The 18,784-nt window shown below is 44.1% G+C and overlaps 1 protein-coding gene across 1 annotated transcript in view; it reads right to left on the bottom strand.

The window, feature by feature from the left end:
- Positions 1–235: 235 nt before the first annotated feature.
- sec24b (SEC24 homolog B, COPII coat complex component) overlaps positions 236–18,784 on the bottom strand; it is a 47,176-nt gene continuing 28,627 nt past the window's right edge. The window contains exons 20-25 of the mRNA XM_072435878.1: positions 16,337–16,512; positions 12,528–12,665; positions 10,304–10,408; positions 9,069–9,161; positions 7,635–7,738; positions 236–1,206 (exon numbers count right to left, since the gene is read on the bottom strand). Of these exons, the coding sequence (XP_072291979.1) occupies positions 1,095–1,206; positions 7,635–7,738; positions 9,069–9,161; positions 10,304–10,408; positions 12,528–12,665; positions 16,337–16,512 (728 nt within the window). The 3' untranslated portion in view covers positions 236–1,094. The remainder of the gene's footprint in view (positions 1,207–7,634; positions 7,739–9,068; positions 9,162–10,303; positions 10,409–12,527; positions 12,666–16,336; positions 16,513–18,784) is intronic.

The raw sequence follows: 18,784 nt of genomic DNA on the forward strand, positions 1-18,784 counted from the left end.
TTATAGGGCCCGAGACGAGCCTGTTGAGCGCTGGGAGAAAGGCTTCCTTGTGCAGAGGTGTGACCTGGCTCAGTCACAGGACTGATGATGTCAGAGCCTGGGAGGGACACAGGACTGATGATGTCAGAGAGGGACACAGGACTGATGATGTCAGAGCCTGGGAGGGACACAGGACTGATGATGTCAGAGAGGGACACAGGACTGATGGAAACAGAACAGAAGCCACACAAAGTCATCCATTTATGCTTTTATTTAATAATGTTTCATAATTTATCACATAAAATATTCTTCAGTAGATACAAAGTGGACAAGTGGCATGTTAGAGCCTGGAAAAGGGACGGTAGGAGTCCACCACAAGTTGGTCAGCAGGAGTTTGGACGTGTCACCCAGTGTCCAGGGGACGTTCTGAGACCACCGTCCGCCACAATGCGATGGATTCCATGCAGATGTGTGGCTTCATTAAAGGGGCTGTATTTGACGTATTTCTAATCGTTCTAAAACATGAGATGCCAAAGTAAAAGTACAAGCGCCATTTTAAAGAACAATACAAATAATATGTCCTTGGAGACTATTGTTAAAGATGACCTCACCGACAGAAATGAGACCGCTGTGTGCCGTTAGTAATCACTAGCAGGCTAGCGGTTAATCCGCCGTAAAACGTGCTTATAAACTCATCCCATTAGAATTCAAATGTTGGGGAAGCATCAGGAAGGAATGATCCGCCCCACAGTCCAGAGTGTACCGCTTGGCCGCTAAATGTCGTACCGCCCCTTTAATGACGGGAATGTAAAGATGAGGGTGTGGTCACTGAGAAGCGGCTGAGTGGAGGTGGACGGGCTTCAGAACTCTCCTCTGGGACTGTTCCAGTGTTTCAGAGTGCAACTAAAACTAGTCAAAAGGAATAAATAAAGAGAATGAAAGGGGCGTTGGTACTACGGGGAGGTGGGCTCGGCAGAGTGGTCCCTCCGAAACCACCGCCCTGTGCGGACGGAGCAGGGGCCCTTGGCATGTGTGCTCCATGATCTACTCCCTGGGTGGCTCTGGTCAGCCTGGGTCAGTAGTTCTGTAGTTCTACAGCGCTCAGCTTGGATGGGTCATTTGGCCTGCTGCAGGATCTGCTGGAGGAAGTCGTCGTAGGACGGGCCCGACTCAGAGCCGTCCTCCACCAGATGCTGCAAGAAGGTGGTTTTAGCCGAAGCGTCGTCTCTGCAACAAACAAAAAACACAGTTGGCGTTCATTTCCTCTGAGCGGTCCTGAAGGCACCGCGAGGAAGTAACCATTATGCAGCTCCTGGAAGAACGAGCTCGGGCTGAAGCCACAGGAAGATGGTCAGTTAGTCTTTCAGGCAGCGGTCACTGTCGGTCAAACATGTGGTGTAGAGGAAGAAATTAAGATTATTTTTGGTGTTAAATGGCACTGATTTAAGCAACAGCTGCAGAAGATGATCCGTCTGTATTCAGACCCGACGCAGAGGATGCAGAGGATTCTCATGTCTGACACGACCATGTGGAAAGACACATCCCGTGGTCATGGAAAAGATGTGTGTTTGAGAAGTGTCAGATCATTGGCATCAAGCAGAGAAAACATCTGCAGAGGAAGAAACTAATGTACTACAGATCTGTGTGAGGAACAATGACACACTAAAGATCTGTGAGAGGAATAATGACACACTGAAGATCTGTGTGAGGAATAACGACACACTGAAGATCTGTGTGAGGAATAATGACACACTGAAGATCTGTGAGAGGAACAATGACACACTGAAGATCTGTGTGAGGAATAATGACACACTGAAGATCTGTGTGAGGAATAATGACACGCTGAAGATCTGTGTGAGGAATAATGACACACTGAAGATCTGTGTGAGGAACAATGACACTCTGAAGATCTGTGTGAGGAACAATGACACACTGAAGATCTGTGAGAGGAACAATGACACACTGAAGATATGTGAGAGGAACAATGACACTCTGAAGATCTGTGTGAGGAACAATGACACACTAAAGATCTGTGAGAGGAATAACGACACACTGAAGATCTGTGTGAGGAACAATGACACACTGAAGATCTGTGAGAGGAACAATGACACACTGAAGATATGTGAGAGGAACAATGACACTCTGAAGATCTGTGTGAGGAACAATGACACACTGAAGATATGTGAGAGGAATAATGACACACTGGAGGAACTACATCTGTTGATATTGCAGCTTATGAAACTATGGCACATTGAATGTGCTGGATTCAAAGCTTAAGTGGCCAAATATTAGAGCCCTTTTTTCAGACTTTTTTGTCCGACAGGTTGAGATTGTATTTGTTGTATTTGTACATAGGGATGTACTGCGTACCTGTTGATATTAGAACAAAGACTTAAAAGTGGTTGTGTCTCATTCTACTGCAAACTAGAAGCAATGCATTCTTCAGGAGCAGAGGGACACATTTTCTCATTGATAAAACACTTTTTTCTCTCTTTTCCTGGTGTATTTTAAGCACAACTAAAGGTGAGTCATATTTGAGCTTCAACAGACTATGTTGACACAGCGTTACTTCCTTATTCTCCTCCTCGTCCATGTATTTGTATTTGGTACAATCAAACTCTAAAGTCTGTTTGTTCTTGTAGTTCTAACCGTGGGAGGAGCTCCAGTGTAACACGACTAACACCAATATTAAAAACAAATCAAACTGAACAGCGTCCAGAGGCAGCATTGTCCTCTATTCATTTAATATATTGTCAAACAACAAGTGTTTTCATGTCAAACGTCCTCCGCCGTCCTCTGTCGTCCTCCGCCGTCCTCTGTCGTCCTCCGCCGTCCTCTGTCCTCCCATTGGCCGCTGGATTTTACATTTTGTTCATTGAAAACCCCATTTTGACGACTGTTTGTCTCAGTAAAGAATGGAAGAAACATCTGAGTAAAAGAATGTAAAAGTGACATTGTAGCCAAAAGCAGAGGATCATGCCGCCCCACCCATCAGCAGACCCCCTGACTCCCCCCTCCCCCTGTTGACTGGCGCTGTGTGTGGAGCTCAGGATATAAATAAGCAGAACACACCCTTCTGTTTGACAACAGCCCCAGGAGCAGGAACACAATGAGAACAGGAAAGTGAGTCACCGTGACAACACAAAGCCAGAGAGGCCCCACCCACTAAAACACAGACAGACAGACAGACAGACAGAGACACACACACACACACACACACCTCTTTTCTTTCCGATCACTCAAATTATGTTATATTACAAATACATTCTTAACGGACTGTTTTCTGAGTAGAAATGTTAAAATAATTAAATTATGAGAAAACAAAATGACCTTATAAGTATAACGTGAAACAATACTTTGGCACTAATTACAGCCTCAAGTCTTTTTGAGTTGCTTGGTTCACTATTTATGGGCAGTTTCTCTCATTGTTCTTTGCAGAACCTCCATAGCTCCATCAGGTTGAGGTGAGCGTAGGTTCACGGCAGTTTTCAGATTGACAAGGATGTTTCTGAACACTGCTGCATTCATCTTTCTATTGACCCAGACTTGTGTCCCAGTTCCTGGTGCTGAAGAACATCCTCACAGCATGATGCTGCCACCACCATGCTTCACTGTAGGGATGGTACTGGTCAGGTGATGAGCTTCTATTCAAGCCAAAGCATTCAATCTTTGTTTCATCAGAGAGAGATCTTAGTTCCTCTTGGTATGAGAGTCCTTCAGGACTAGGCGGCTGTCATGTGCCTTTTACTGAGAAGTGGCTTCTCTCTGGCCACTCTAACACACAGGCTTGGTGGTGGAGGGCTGCAGAGATGGTTCTTCTTCTGCAGGGTTCTCCTCTCTCCACAGAGACACGCAGAGTGACCATTGGGTTCTTGGTCACCTCTCTGACTAAGGCCCTTCTCCCCCCCGATTGCCGTTTGGCCAGGCCCAGCTCTAGAATAGTCCTGGTGGTTCCAAACCTTTTCCATTTAAAGATGATGGAGGCCACTGTGCTCAGAGGGACCTTCAATGCTGCAGAAATGTTTCTGTCCCGTCCTCCTGTGCAGGACGTCTACAGGATTGTGCTCTGACACCACTGTTCACTGTGGGACTATAGACAGTAGTGTGCCTTTCCATCAAGTCCAACTGAATTTACCACAGATGGACTCCAACCAAGTTGTAGAAGCATCTCATGGACGATCAGAGGAAAAACCATGTACCGGAGCTCAATTCTGAGTGTCACTGCAAACGTCTGAACACTAATGTAGAGGCGCTTTTTTTTTTTTTTTTTATAATATATTTTTTATACATTTGAAAGAATTCAAAGAATTCATAGTTTTTTTTTATTCTGGGTTTATCAACATAAGATAAGACCCACATCTGTTCAAATATAGCAGCTGTATGTCTCAGGGGAGATGTTTCCTTCCTGATTTTGCGAAGAACTTCACAGCTAAACCTTTTCCTTTCCACCATATCGAACTTTTCAATATTATATCAAATATCTTTGCATCCATAACAATCACTCGTCCTGATCTCCAGTTTGTTTATGCCAGTATCCTCAGATATGTCCACTATCTTCAAACTCCTGACACGTTTAGATACAGTTTAAGTTTACTTCTTATTCTACAAACGCTTAGAGTACATATCCAGAACTCACCAAGCCCTCAGTCTGTCCTAAATATCTAAATCAAAGACTTTGTAAGCCTGGTCATCATAACCACTCAGGAACAGGCCATCAGGACTCCATGCTTAAGGAACAGACCTCCTGAATCATGCACACACAGGAATAGTGTCACAATGTTATAATACCATATCATCCAAACAGAGGATTTGTGCTCTCAAAATGCTGGCCATCTGGTGGTCCCAAGAGTCTCTAAAAGCACAGTAGGAGGTAGAGCGTTTAGCTCCCAAGCTCCTGTGTTATGGAATCAGCTCCTGTCCATGTTAAAGAGGCCGGCACAGTCTCTTCATTTAAGACCAGGCTTAAAACGTTCCTCTTTGAAATTGCTTATGGTCAGGCCAGTTAGGAACAGAAATATAAAGCTGCAGTTTTAGCTACGCTGCCCTAGGAGCAACTATGGGGGAAGTATGGCATCTTGAGCACTATCCTCTGATAAACACTACTTTTTCTAACAAACAATATTTAATATTTAATTTCACTTGTAATCTGTTCACATCTTTTTCTCCTTCTTCCACTTCCCTCGGGCAGTGGTTCTGTTTCGGACACTGCTGGTGCTGACCTGTAGATCTGGATGCTCTGCATCTGCCTGGTTGAACTGTCTCTAGATGAACCTCCTTCTCTCCTCCTGATGGTTCTGTCCGTCTGTTGGAGCAAGATCTCTCCTTCACTGTGGCTCTCCTCAAGGTTTCTACTTTCTCACAAAGTGTTTTGTAGTTTTTCCTTGCCAAGATGGAAAGGGGATGTCGGGACCATTGCTAAATCCTATGAACTTTGTTCAATCTGTTTTTCGCTGTCGCCCTTTGAGGAAACGGCTGTTGCAATTTTGGGCATTGCAAAATTGTAATTGAAAACTAACATTTCAAACTCTATTTTGATATTAAAGAATGTGCCTGGTACTCAATACTTGTATTGTAAAGCATCTTTGAGGGTAAACAAAACTATACAAGTTTGATGGGTTATTAGGCCCGAGCGCCACAAGCTGGCGGGAAGCCTATTAGTTCCGCAAGGCCGCTCGAAGCACTCGCCCGCTTCCAAACACTCACTAACACACTCCTCCACTCATGCATGTCCCGTGCATACTGATTAGTAGTCGGAAACTGGAACATTATTGTTGTAAACGGGCAAAGCCTGTGCGAAAGTGTGCACGGAGTGCGGTCGTCATCCCCATGTAAAGCCCTCGTTTGCGCTAAGTAGCTCACAAATACGTTCCCCATCTCTGCATGTTCCGTGCATATAAACATATAATGCAAAAATTGAACATTATTGCTGTATACAGGGCCAAAAATACAAAGTGTTCACAAAAAGTACCTGTGAAAATGTATAGTTTATGATATTTGAAAAATGGGAAACATTGTTTTTGCATCGGCCCTATTTTTCACCCAGTGAACATTGACGAAAAGTCACAAAAATGAATGCCTCTCCTTTTTCTAAAAATAAAAAAATCTGATCGTAGAATCATGAAATTTGGCGCAGAGGTAGATGGTGACAAGAGAAGTTAAAAATATTATTACGGCAACGCCGTCCGCCCAACCAAATGTCTGCCATATTGGATCAAACTTTGCTAAGCATGACTGGAGTTTTTACAAACGTCGTACTTTTACGAACGGCCGTGGCTCAAGGTCAAATGGCCCAGCAGTTTCAGGAACCGCGGCACTGCCATATAGCCTCATGGCTAACCCTAACCCTAACCCTAACCCTAACCTTAACCCTAACCCTAACCTTAACCCTAACCCTAACCTTAACCCTAACCTTAACCCGTCAAATAGCGCAGCAATTTCAGGAGCCGCGGCACAAAATAACATGGCAGTTTCGGCCTCGCGCCGCGGCTCTGTAGACACTCCCTTTACGAACACCTCCTAGGCCAGAAAAAGCTGAAATTTGGTGAAAATGGTGTGGAGGAGTCAAAAGTTATCAAAATTACTTTGATATCTGTCACGGTGTCTGTGCGGCGAAGCCGCAAATTGTAACTAGAATATCTGAAATTTTCCACATTTTAGATTTGCTGCCGTTTGTGCGTATAAAGTCCGAATTGCGTCAAATTTGAATCAGTTGTTAAACCCTCTGCCCTAAACCTACTTGAAGTGAAATAAATTAATTTGGCGTGACTGCGCCCCCTACAGAGTGAAATAAAATGTCATATGGAGGGTAAATTGTTTGGTTTTTCTAAATGTTACGAAATTTGGCACAAAATTCCATTTTGGCATCCCGATCAAAAAAGTCAATGAGACCCATGTCATATTTGTTATGGCGTAGCCGTAGCGATGACAGAAACCTCCCATGTTATTCCACTGGGAAAATTGCAAGATCTCTGAAATGTGAACATGCTTACAGTTCATACTTTTACGAACTCCTCCAAGGGCGTTAGCCCAATTAACTAATTAATTAATTTGGTGAGACTCATCCTCAGGAGTGGGCCATCAAAACATACCCACATTTTTATTCTAAGAGCCACGGACTTTGTGCGGCGGAGCCGCAAACGTTTCCCTTTATATGTAGAGCAAAGGGAAGAAGATGCAACAGCGTCACGGAGGTGTAATAAAAGGCGTGGCGGCGGCGTGGCGAGGGCCGATCATCGCCGCTTGTGGCTATATTTATTATTGTTCTTATTAATTATTAAAAGTCATTTTCATGACAAAATAATAGTACTTTCTTTGTTTCCATGTGGTCTTATACAAGTTCTAATAAAACTCAAGTTCATTCTAAAGCTGGAATCAGGAAATGTCAAATTTTGCATATATATTTGTTAATCTAGTTTCGCCAGTTTTAGCATGATAGTTTTGACAACCCTACACAGGAGCTTTGCAGTTGTGGAAAACATGTGGCCCTGGAGCAGCTCTGTGTGGAGGAGGTGGAACTAACATGAAGCATGTGCTCCTGCAGAGGGACATTTCATCTGAACACTGGACAAAGACACTCCTGTCCCGACAGCCCAGCCTCATCCACACTCAGTACATCCAGGTTAGCTCGTACTCTGTTACTCACACTCTTGTCTTACCTGATGACGTGTAGCGGGCAGCTGCAGGAGCGGTTCTCCTGGAGCCAGTCCAGGAAGGCCCTGATACGCTCTGACAGGGGAGTGAGCAGCTCCGGAATGTGGTTCTGAGGACAGACAGCAGCACCATGAGCACCAGCAGCACTGCACACTGAAGCAGCCTTCCACAGAGCGCTCAAAAGCTTTAGAGTAGGCCAACTGCTCCAACAGGAGAAGCTCATGTAACAATGGGATGAGCAGAAGAATTGAAATAAATATCTGATTTGTTCCTTACTTTACGTTTATGTTCCAACAGGGCACATGTGCAGAAGTGGTTTAGATCACTTTTAAAGACCACTTTTAAAGTTCTAATTTGACATGTGGCATCTAGAACAGTTAGCACTTCAAATGCCACTTGAATACTTAAATGTACTGGACTGAGACAATTAAAACTGGGCTTTTTTCCTTCACTTTCACAGCAGCCTTTAGTGCCGTGAGTGCACACAGCGGTCAGAAAGCTCCGAGTTCAGTTTTATTGGAGGAGATATATGCTCCTCGTTATCATGTAACAAAGACAAAAGTGATGTAAAGTGTGATGATTTGTTGTAAAACAGATGAACTCTATTGTAGAAGTGCAGAAAAGTCCTATAGCTCATGATGGCTTTTCTGTCACACCCTGAGAACCGCCTGTCGGCCTTAAACCCACGCCAGGACTGTAGCAGGGTTTTTCTATACAGCGTTAGCACATACAAAGATAGAGCACAAATGTCTTCTTAATGAATTAAATTTAAATTGTAGGTGAACAATATATTTAGTCATAAGTCAAAAGAATATGTTTAGTAATTCCATGTTTGTGTGTGAGGGGCGTGGCAAAAGCTAGCGTGCACAGGAACAGTTTTGCCTCATTTCTTTGACTTCTCTCAAAGCCTCTATGTTTGAACCTCTCTTTATGTCATGCTTTGGCTTTGGATCATGTCAGACGCATTATGACCTGATTATATACCCAGATTTTGGGTATAAACAAGAAACAGCTGATGCTAATGTGCTTTGCTGGCTTTGTTTTGCTGTGTTTTTTTTTACTGTTTCTCTCTGCTTTTTGCGGTCTTCTTTTGGCCTGAGTCTGCACCCTCTCTGATCCAATCATCTGGCTGTTGTGTGGAGCTCCTCCTTCTGAGCTAAAGTCCAGATGGAGGCCAAGAGAGCAGACTGCTTTGGGAGCTAGAACCTCTAAGGGTCCACTTTGGATGACTTAAAAGGGGCGGGTGGCTTCACTTGAGACAATGGAGACACTTTCGGACTGTACCAATCCACTCCAAAGTCAACTCAGTGGAACAAGCCTCAGCCTCAGCCTCAGCCTCAGCCTCAGCCTCAGCCTCAGCCTCAGCCTCAGTCTTGTCATGGTCTCAAACAAGTTTTGGGCTCATTCTGGACTAAAACATTGGTGTACAGTAGACTCACCATGCTGGGGGGTAAGGAGGCAAAGTCTGACACTCCCAGGACGTCCCGCAGAAACATGTCAGAGCAGGAGCGGCCCACCCACATGTATAGAACCTGCACACACAGAGACACAAAAATACACACACTTTAGGTTTCCATACCATTAATATGTCGGCCCAGTACTGTCCAATAGGTGCTCACGTTGTAACGAGATATTTTCACAAAAATATGGTCCATGGTAGTGATGCAGGTAGTGCGGCAGGTTCTGAACGGCAGACCGCCGGATATCACATGTCCGTGGTCCGCACGCGTCTTTGTGTTCAGCCAGCTAGATTCACTTCATCATTAGACTCATTTCTCAGTGAAAATGAGTCTGAAACACACAGCGTTTTGAAGCTTAAAATACAGTGACCACTGTCCACTGACATCAGTGTGTCAAACGTTTGCACTTCCTGCTAGAGTGTAGGAAATGAAACGTTAGCCAGCTAACGCTTGTTAGCTTTACCCAGAATGGCAAAACTTACTCTGGGCTCAGAGACTTGTGAAAAGGGCTCAGAAACTCATCGTGGTGAATATTTAGGATGCTGGGAATGCATAAGGTAAGTGAGCGACACACGTGGAGCTGTAAAGAGGTTCAATTGGACTAGTTCTATTTCTAGATTTAGAAGATTTAGATTCATAAAATGTCTTTCAAACCCGCACATATAATAACATAAACATTACAGACACAGATACATTTGAAGATGATGCAGATGGTTTGAACAGGGGATGGATGAAACACCTACCACCCACTCACCACAACATTTTCATGTTTTAAGACTGTGAAACTCTGGTACAGCTTATTAACAAATCTGTGGCACTCCTGGTCCTTCTTGCTAATTTAAAACAAATAAAGAGTGTATGGAGCTCTCTGATTGGTTAGAGCAACTTAATCCAAACAGAGGCCCAAACTTTCTTCATAACATCGGAATGGGCCTAAAATCCTTAGCTTCCAAGCTTGTAGCAATATTACATAGACTTACCCTCATTTCCTTCTCAGAGACTGATCATAATTACTACTTTTTAACCTTAATCTAACCAAAACCCTAATCTTAACCGAAATTAACATATATCTTAACTTTAAAGCATGTTGTTGATCTATAATTGAAGGATCTGCCTCATTTGGCCCCCTCAAAGCATCAAGTCTCCATGAGGGGAGTGTGCATAGATTTTAGAGGCACACATCACAGACAGAGTAAGAGCAGAGGAGTACTTACTGCGCCACAGTCCAGGAGGAAGGCCCCGTCCCGATTCAACCTCTCTGCAGACAGGTGCAGGAGCTGGGGCTGGGGAACTATGGTGTCATTCAGGTGGAGCGCCGCCTGCAGGCACCACAAAACGGGGGGTTTATTCTTATGAACAAGGTTAGGCCAAGTGACATGTATTTTTGGGGGTATTTTGTATTCAACAATAAAAAACATAGATAATATAACGTTTGTTCATCGTAAACTGCAATATTGAAAGGCTAAATAATAGAAACAGGTCGATTGACTTCCTGTTCACAACATTTCATTGTAACAAGTAGCAGATTGTCATTTTGTTTTTTTATTGTTGGAAGATGAAAAAACAACAAAGCAACATGTTAGACACCGAGTCTGGCTTACTTTTATTTTTTAATAATCACAGTAAGTTCAGACTGTGGAGGGATAGGGGGTATGTGAAAACCTGCATTTTCTCAAAAGCAGGACAATACAGGATTACTAGAACATGCAGGATTCAATCTGAACACAAGTGTTAAAAGACCCACCGACTCTGGAGAGAGGGGTCGGGCAGGGCTGTGCCTAGCCCCCCCTCGTGTTTGCTTTGTATTTAGACAATCAAAAACTATTTGTGACGTTACAATTGAAAAACAACCCTTGCAACATTTGCTGACAATGACCCAAAAACAACTGGGCTGAGAAACCCTGGCTCTTTTTTTTATTTGTGAAATATTTTTGTATGTGATTCTAAGGTCTTCGTATGATAAAGATAGTAGGAAAATGTGAAAAATAAATACGCTTTTGCATTTTTTTCGGACTATTTTATTTCACAAGGGAGCAGTAACTATCGCCAGAGTTACTTAGTTCCGTTATAAGTTTAGGTAAAAAACTACAACTAAAAAACGAAATGTTTTGCCCATATTTGTCTATATATTCCAGACTTTCCCATTGTCCTTCCCTGTTCGATGTGTGGAATAAAACAATCTCAAGATGTGTATGGCAAGGCAAGAAACCTCGGATTTGATTTAAGACTCTACAATCATCAAAAGAAAAGGGGATTGTGCCGCGGGCCTTACTGGCAGATGATAAAATATTGGGTCATATTAAGAATAAGAAGATTATAATTTCTAAGCTGTATAAATGTATTGACAATTCAGACAGACAAAGAGTGGGAAAATATATATACATCCCAATGGAGGACCACAAAATCACATGGAAAATAGTTCTGTTGCTCAGAAATACTGAAATGAGATCAACAAAGTCTGTTTCTGGCATCACCATCCCCCAGGACTTCAGAACTATGTATTTGGCCCTCAAAACTCCTGCCATGGACACAATAAATTGATATCTTAGGGAGTATACTACAGGAAGCAGGAAAAAAGGACATTACAAAACCGATAATCAAGGACAGGACTAACGTTACATTGGACCTTCTCAAAAATGGAAAAGAATACATTGGGACTTCATTTGAAAGGGGACACAATTCTAGTTTATATGTGCCTTCATTTTCTTTTCTTTGGGTGTCTACTGGTTTTGCTTTGCGTCTTCTGCACTCTCTCTGGTCTTTCTTTGCGTTTGTTAAACGTATTTAAATTTGAACAATTCAAAATAATTATTAAAATGCACAAAAACTTATTTTACATAATTGTTCATTAAACACTGACTGTGGCTTAGCTGAACTGAACTGAGCAACTATTAAGGTCAAAATTTCACTCGGTCAGGAAGGGCATCCGTGTCACTGTGCTCACTCACTGCCCTCCTCTGACCATTCAGACCCCACATGCTCATATTAATGTGCATGACCAGGGCCCTGGTCAAACTTCACACATCCCATTCAAACATAAGAGTCTGAAGCACGATCAGGACAATATCTGCAAAACAGACTAAATAGTTTTAGTAGAGTTTAGTAGGAGACTAAAACACAATTTATTCTGACATTTTAAATGTGAATTTTACTTATATATATATTCGTCTTAAAGCCTTTGCTGTGAGCCCCTCCCTCTCTGACCCACTGACCGTCGGCTCATGTTTAGGTAAATCTCATTCATGTCACTTTGCATGGCCCTTATGGCGTTTTGGAGTTATGGAGAGGGCGTGGTCTGCGCGGGAGGGCGTGGTCTGTGCAGAGAGGGCGTGGTCTGTGTGGAGAGGGCGTGGTCTGTGGAGAGAGGGTGTTGTCTGTGGGGAGAGGGCGTTGTCTGTAGAGAGAGGGCGGGGTCTGTGATAGGGGGCAGGGCAGTACCTGGTCTAAGATGGTGTCCAGCCTGTAGAAGTCTGGATGCAGCAGCCTCAGCAGCTGGGGCAAAGGCTCCGTCTTGAACTGGCACATGGCGAAGACGCGCTCGTCCAGCCGCGTGCTGGTGCCTGTCCGCAGGGCTTTCTGTACAGCCACAGTAACACAGGTTAAAACGTAAAAAGTATATAGACCATTTGTACGGATTATTAATTAGAAAAAAAACCCAACTGTGTCTCGAAATAAGAATTTAAACATGTTCAAATTGAAAGTCATGAACATTTTGACAGATCACATGACTAAATCCATGATGTCACAGGTTGTGTAGTGCTTGTATCAGTACGACAGCTCTAATATGCAGGGCTGGTTACCATGTGACCTTGTGCCATGTATGAGCGACAGGAGTGAATGTGTGTTCAAAACGATGAATACTGGACTGGAGACATGCGCCTGACGTATTTAGAAAATGTGGAAAGAAAGCCTGATCTGTGTTTGACAAACATGTTGGGGAGGCCAAATGAGAGGTTTAAATGTGAGCTCTTATATTAATTCTGTACCCTGTGCCCAGGGCACAGACATGAAGAAAACTCAAGTCTAAGGTCATTTGATGTCAGTAAAACAATATGACCTTTTGCCACACATTTATTAGGAGCGTCATTTTCCTGTATTACCGGTGGTTGGTTTTCAGTGTTCAAAACAGAGTACAGTTGATCAGAATCGTTGGTCAGTGAGTCCATCTTTCCCTGCAGTCTCTGTGTGACCGACATGAGCGTCGCCCACAGTCCCCTGACCCCCTGATCCCTCCCTCAGCACTTCAAATATGAGCTCTATTATGCCTGTATGTACTGTCAATGATTTATTTATGTATACTTTTATTCTAGTAACTCTGCGACTCTTTGTGCCTTTCAATTGGCCCTCGGCATCAATAAAGGGACTGAATTGAACTGTATGAGGTTTTAAATCTTATGATCCTTCAAGTGCAAAGACTGTAGAGAAGAGAACATGCACTGCAAGCTAAAAGTACTGAGGGAACAAAGCTAGCACAGCTAGCATCAGCTGTTTTCATGGATGAACAAAACATTTCTGTTCCGACAGCTGCGATAGACATCACAGGAACAGAGCTGCTAGCTGAACTGCTGCAGCAGCTTCACCACCATCCTCTTTTTTCACTTTTTACACTTCAAACTGAATTAACCGTTTGAGGAGGAAATACACTCTACAGTGTAACAATAGCTTTACGAGAGAAGTGAGTATTGAATATTTATTGTCCTTATTTCCATTTCCTTGGCTGTAGTGTGTTTGTGTCTGCACCACACACGAGGAGACTGGCTGTTGTAGTGATGTGTCTGCACCACACACACGAGGAGACTGGCTGTTGTAGTGATGTGTCTGCACCACACACACGAGGAGACTGGCTGTTGTAGTGATGTGTCTGCACCACACACACGAGGAGACTGGCTGTTGTAGTGATGTGTCTGCACCACACACACGAGGAGACTGGCTGTTGTAGTGATGTGTCTGCACCACACACGAGGAGACTGGCTGTTGTAGTGATGTGTCTGCACCACACACACGAGGAGACTGGCTGTTGTAGTGATGTGTCTGCACCACACACACGAGGAGACTGGCTGTTGTAGTGATGTGTCTGCACCACACACACGAGGAGACTGGCTGTTGTAGTGATGTGTCTGCACCACACACGAGGAGACTGGCTGTTGTAGTGATGTGTCTGCACCACACACACGAGGAGACTGGCTGTTGTAGTGATGTGTCTGCACCACACACGAGGAGACTGGCTGTTGTAGTGATGTGTCTGCACCACACACACGAGGAGACTGGCTGTTGCAGTGATGTGTCTGCACCACACACACGAGGAGACTGGCTGTTGTAGTGATGTGTCTGCACCACACACACGAGGAGACTGGCTGTTGTAGTGATGTGTCTGCACCACACACACGAGGAGACTGGCTGTTGTAGTGATGTGTCTGCACCACACACACGAGGAGACTGGCTGTTGTAGTGATGTGTCTGCACCACACACACGAGGAGACTGGCTGTTGTAGTGATGTGTCGGCACCACACACGAGGAGACTGGCTGTTGCAGTGATGTGTCTGCACCACACACGAGGAGACTGGCTGTTGTAGTGATGTGTCTGCACCACACACACGAGGAGACTGGCTGTTGTAGTGATGTGTCTGCACCACACACGAGGAGACTGGCTGTTGCAGTGATGTGTCTGCACCACACACACGAGGAGACTGGCTGTTGTAGTGATGTGTCTGCACCACACACACGAGGAGACTGGCTGTTGTAGTGATGTGTCTGCACCACACACACGAGGAGACTGGCTGTTGTAGTGATGTGTCGGCACCACACACACGAGGAGACTGGCTGTTGTAGTGATGTGTCTGCACCACACACGAGGAGACTGGCTGTTGTAGTGATGTGTCGGCACCACACACGAGGAGACTGGCTGTTGCAGTGATGTGTCTGCACCACACACACGAGGAGACTGGCTGTTGTAGTGATGTGTCTGCACCACACACGAGGAGACTGGCTGTTGCAGTGATGTGTCTGCACCACACACACGAGGAGACTGGCTGTTGCAGTGATGTGTCTGCACCACACACGAGGAGACTGGCTGTTGCAGTGATGTGTCTGCACCACACACGAGGAGACTGGCTGTTGTAGTGATGTGTCTGCACCACACACGAGGAGACTGGCTGTTGTAGTGATGTGTCTGCACCACACACGAGGAGACTGGCTGTTGTAGTGATGTGTCTGCACCACACACGAGGAGACTGGCTGTTGTAGTGATGTGTCTGCACCACACACGAGGAGACTGGCTGTTGTAGTGATGTGTCTGCACCACACACGAGGAGACTGGCTGTTGTAGTGATGTGTCTGCACCACACACGAGGAGACTGGCTGTTGTAGTGATGTGTCTGCACCACACACGAGGAGACTGGCTGTTGTAGTGATGTGTCTGCACCACACACGAGGAGACTGGCTGTTGCAGGAGACTGGCTGTTGTAGTGATGTGTCTGCACCACACACAAGGAGAGCAGTGAATTCAAAAGGGCTCATGCTGAGTCACGCCTCCCCAAAGACAGGGAGAAACGAAAGTGGGACTCAATCTGGCAAATTACCCTGTACTTTCTGTTTTTAGCATGGAAATAAGAGAATAATAACACTCAAGAGGTGTCTGTTTACACCATCAGCATCAAATACTGATTATATTCATCCAGATTAATACATTTTGTAATAATTTTACAAAAGTGATAAGTTAATTTAATTTCTTGATATCGGCCACACCAATAACATGAGTCATCTTAAAATCGCACCATCCCTTGTTGTTTTCTCATTTTGACATAAAGGCTTCTTCACATAAGTCAGGAGATTCTCACATCTCCGTCTGGATACAGTGAACATAAAGCCAGCGTCACCCAATATGCTAATGTAAGCACTAAGTTGTAATGAACGTGATTCATGGATTCAAAAACAGCACAGGAGACCTCTGGATCTCTACCTTTGATGTCCCATAACTGGAGTGTTTTGAGGCTCAGAAGGAGAAGTCTCACTAAACAGGATGAATGAAACGAGTGTAAATGAAGCTAAATATAACTCCAGCTGTGTTTGTGACAAGGGGACGATGTTAGAATGTGTTAAAAGCATATTGTGTGTCCTTTAAACGTGTGTGTGTGTGTCAGTGTCTGTGTGTCAGTGTGTGTGTGTGTCAGTGTGTGTGTGTGTCAGTGTTTGTCTGTGTCAGTGTTTGTCTGTGTCAGTGTTTGTCTGTGTCTGTGTGTGTGTGGACCTGTTTGAGCAGGGCCAGGATGTAGAGGGGGAAGAGGCGCATGGACGAGGGCAGCACCAGGCCGCTCTGTTGCAGGTTGGACACGCTGCTCTTGTACGCCCCCAACAGGTCCACCACCGCATTCACCAGGGCGTCCCGGGCATCCGACAGCCCCGACGACACGGACCGGTCAATGGCTGGGAGCACATGGGTGACAGAGTTTGGTTTGACAGCAGTTGGTGTATGTATGACAGGTTTGTAAGAGGCTTTGGCGGGATAATACCTGCTGTAAATACAAATTATACTTTTACATCAATCAAGTAGAGGTGAAGAAAAGAGGAAACATCTGTTGAAAATGACAGGAAGTAGAGCAAAGTTCTAAAACATATTGATGACATCACACTAGGCGGGATCTATCAATTGTTTGGCACAATTTACACAATTTACACATTCTGACTCTTCAAAAAGTACGTACAGAGGTTCTTATATATTTGAATTTGTCAAATAATAATTTCTGTGACAGTAGGACAGTGCAATATGGCTGCTAGGTTATGAAATGTCCATTTGGGATGAATGTGTAACCAGTACAGATATATTGCAAAAGGGCCAAAATGAGACTGCAGTGTGTTGTCTGCATAATTGTAGCATGTGTATCCTCTGCAAACCAGGAAGTAGTGCTGGTGCAGTGTGTATGTTGTAGTGGCTGATGGCAGAAGTGAAAAGTGCATCTAAACTCATAGTGGTGAAGAATCAGGAGGAAAACGTTTGGACCGCTGCAAACGCTTGAAAATGAACTCATTCAAGCAGCTGATTGATCCACCAGTCTGTGGCACTCATACCTTTCAACATTTGAATTGAGGATTGCAATTCAAGGTGTTCCCATGGCCCCCCAAACAGTTAAGAGTGTTCATGTTCCCGGTCACGCTCTAGAAAGTGGTGGGCGGAGATTTACTGTTTTTGAAAGAAATCTCCAAACTTAAAATCTACATATGTTGAACCGTATCTTTATGTGTGGGATTGGCCCCACAATTCTTGTGAATCGTATGACCTTTCACCTGACAACAATCATGCCTTTGTGTAATGGCACCACTTTTTGAAGCAATTTCACGTTCTAGAATGTGGTGATGTCATTTTTTGATTGTATAGGACTTTGAAATTAAACATCTCACAACTGTTTAACCTGATGATTTCTCTCAGTGCCTAGACCTAAGAACTCATTGTATTACAAAAAAAAATCTGCATTTTAAACATATTCATATCACACATTCAGCTGCCTACCCTCTGTATTAAATATAACTGGCTGATGTGATGTTGCAGTGTCATGTGAACGTAACCCACTGATGTTCAAATGGAAAAGCAAGGACACTGTAATTTTACCCTTCATACAAATATGTGATTATCTAACAAAAAGTACATTTGAAAAACATGCAACACCCAGTGGTGGAGTGGTTAAGGTGGCAGGACATATGCCAGGCTCCATGTGCAGCCAGCCGCAGTGTTGCGAGTTTGAATCCCTCTGACATGTCCTCCCTTCTCTCTCATACCCATTTCACACTGAGCTGTGCTGTCATATAAAGCCTACGGCACCAAAAAATCATTAAATAAATAAATAAATATACATACATGTATATACATGTGTATATGCATGTATGTGTGTATAATATATATACACACACACACACACACACACTTTAGATAAATAGTGGTATTTTGGCAGTATTTATTCTGTATATTCTACACATAAAATACATTTTATTTTGTGTACTGAAGCAGAATAGTATTTTTGCCACTAGATGTCGCACTAAACCAAAGCCCGTAAATTCAGGTCATGTCGTGTCCAGCGTCCATTGGCATCACTGTGCTCCAGTAAGTAGGCGTGTCTTCCATGGCCCTGGGTTCTCTGTATATTGAGGGATCCACTCATTCCACTGGTGGCCCTATTGAGTCATGCCTCTTTTCGTGCTAAGTCTGTATTGGCTGCTGTAGGGGTGTAGAGTAGTTTAGTATTTTCCAAAGTAGTCCAGTTTCTTCTGTGGTGTTTGAACCTGTGAGCTGCTGATTGAGGGGCTGATACTCCACCACCAGACCAGCCAGTATAAGACGCTTGTGCGCGTCACAAGAAGGAGGTGTGGCTTCAGAAGGGCCACATGTGTGTGGGTGGATCCGTATCATACAGGGGAGACCTGGGCACGCCCTCCAGAGGAAAATAGAACAGCGTCTCCACATGGTAATGTAGGAAAGTGCACAAAAAATACAGAATATCCTCTGGTGTTCAGAAGTGGAGATGAGGTGCACCTTTAAATATATATGGTACATTTCTTTGAAGCGTCCGTCATCTCCCCCTGCTGTATCTGGCGCTTTTATTGTTTTGGTTTGGTATGTGATTATACACTGACTGTGTATATTCACAATGGAGCTGCAGGCAGAGCTCTATCGCTAAAGTTACTTAGTTTGGATCATAAGACAAAT

Source organism: Eucyclogobius newberryi, unplaced genomic scaffold (assembly GCF_026437365.1).
Source record: "Eucyclogobius newberryi isolate DKJ021-1_F unplaced genomic scaffold, fEucNew1.0.hap1 SCAF_11, whole genome shotgun sequence".
NCBI lineage: Eukaryota > Metazoa > Chordata > Actinopteri > Gobiiformes > Gobiidae > Eucyclogobius > Eucyclogobius newberryi.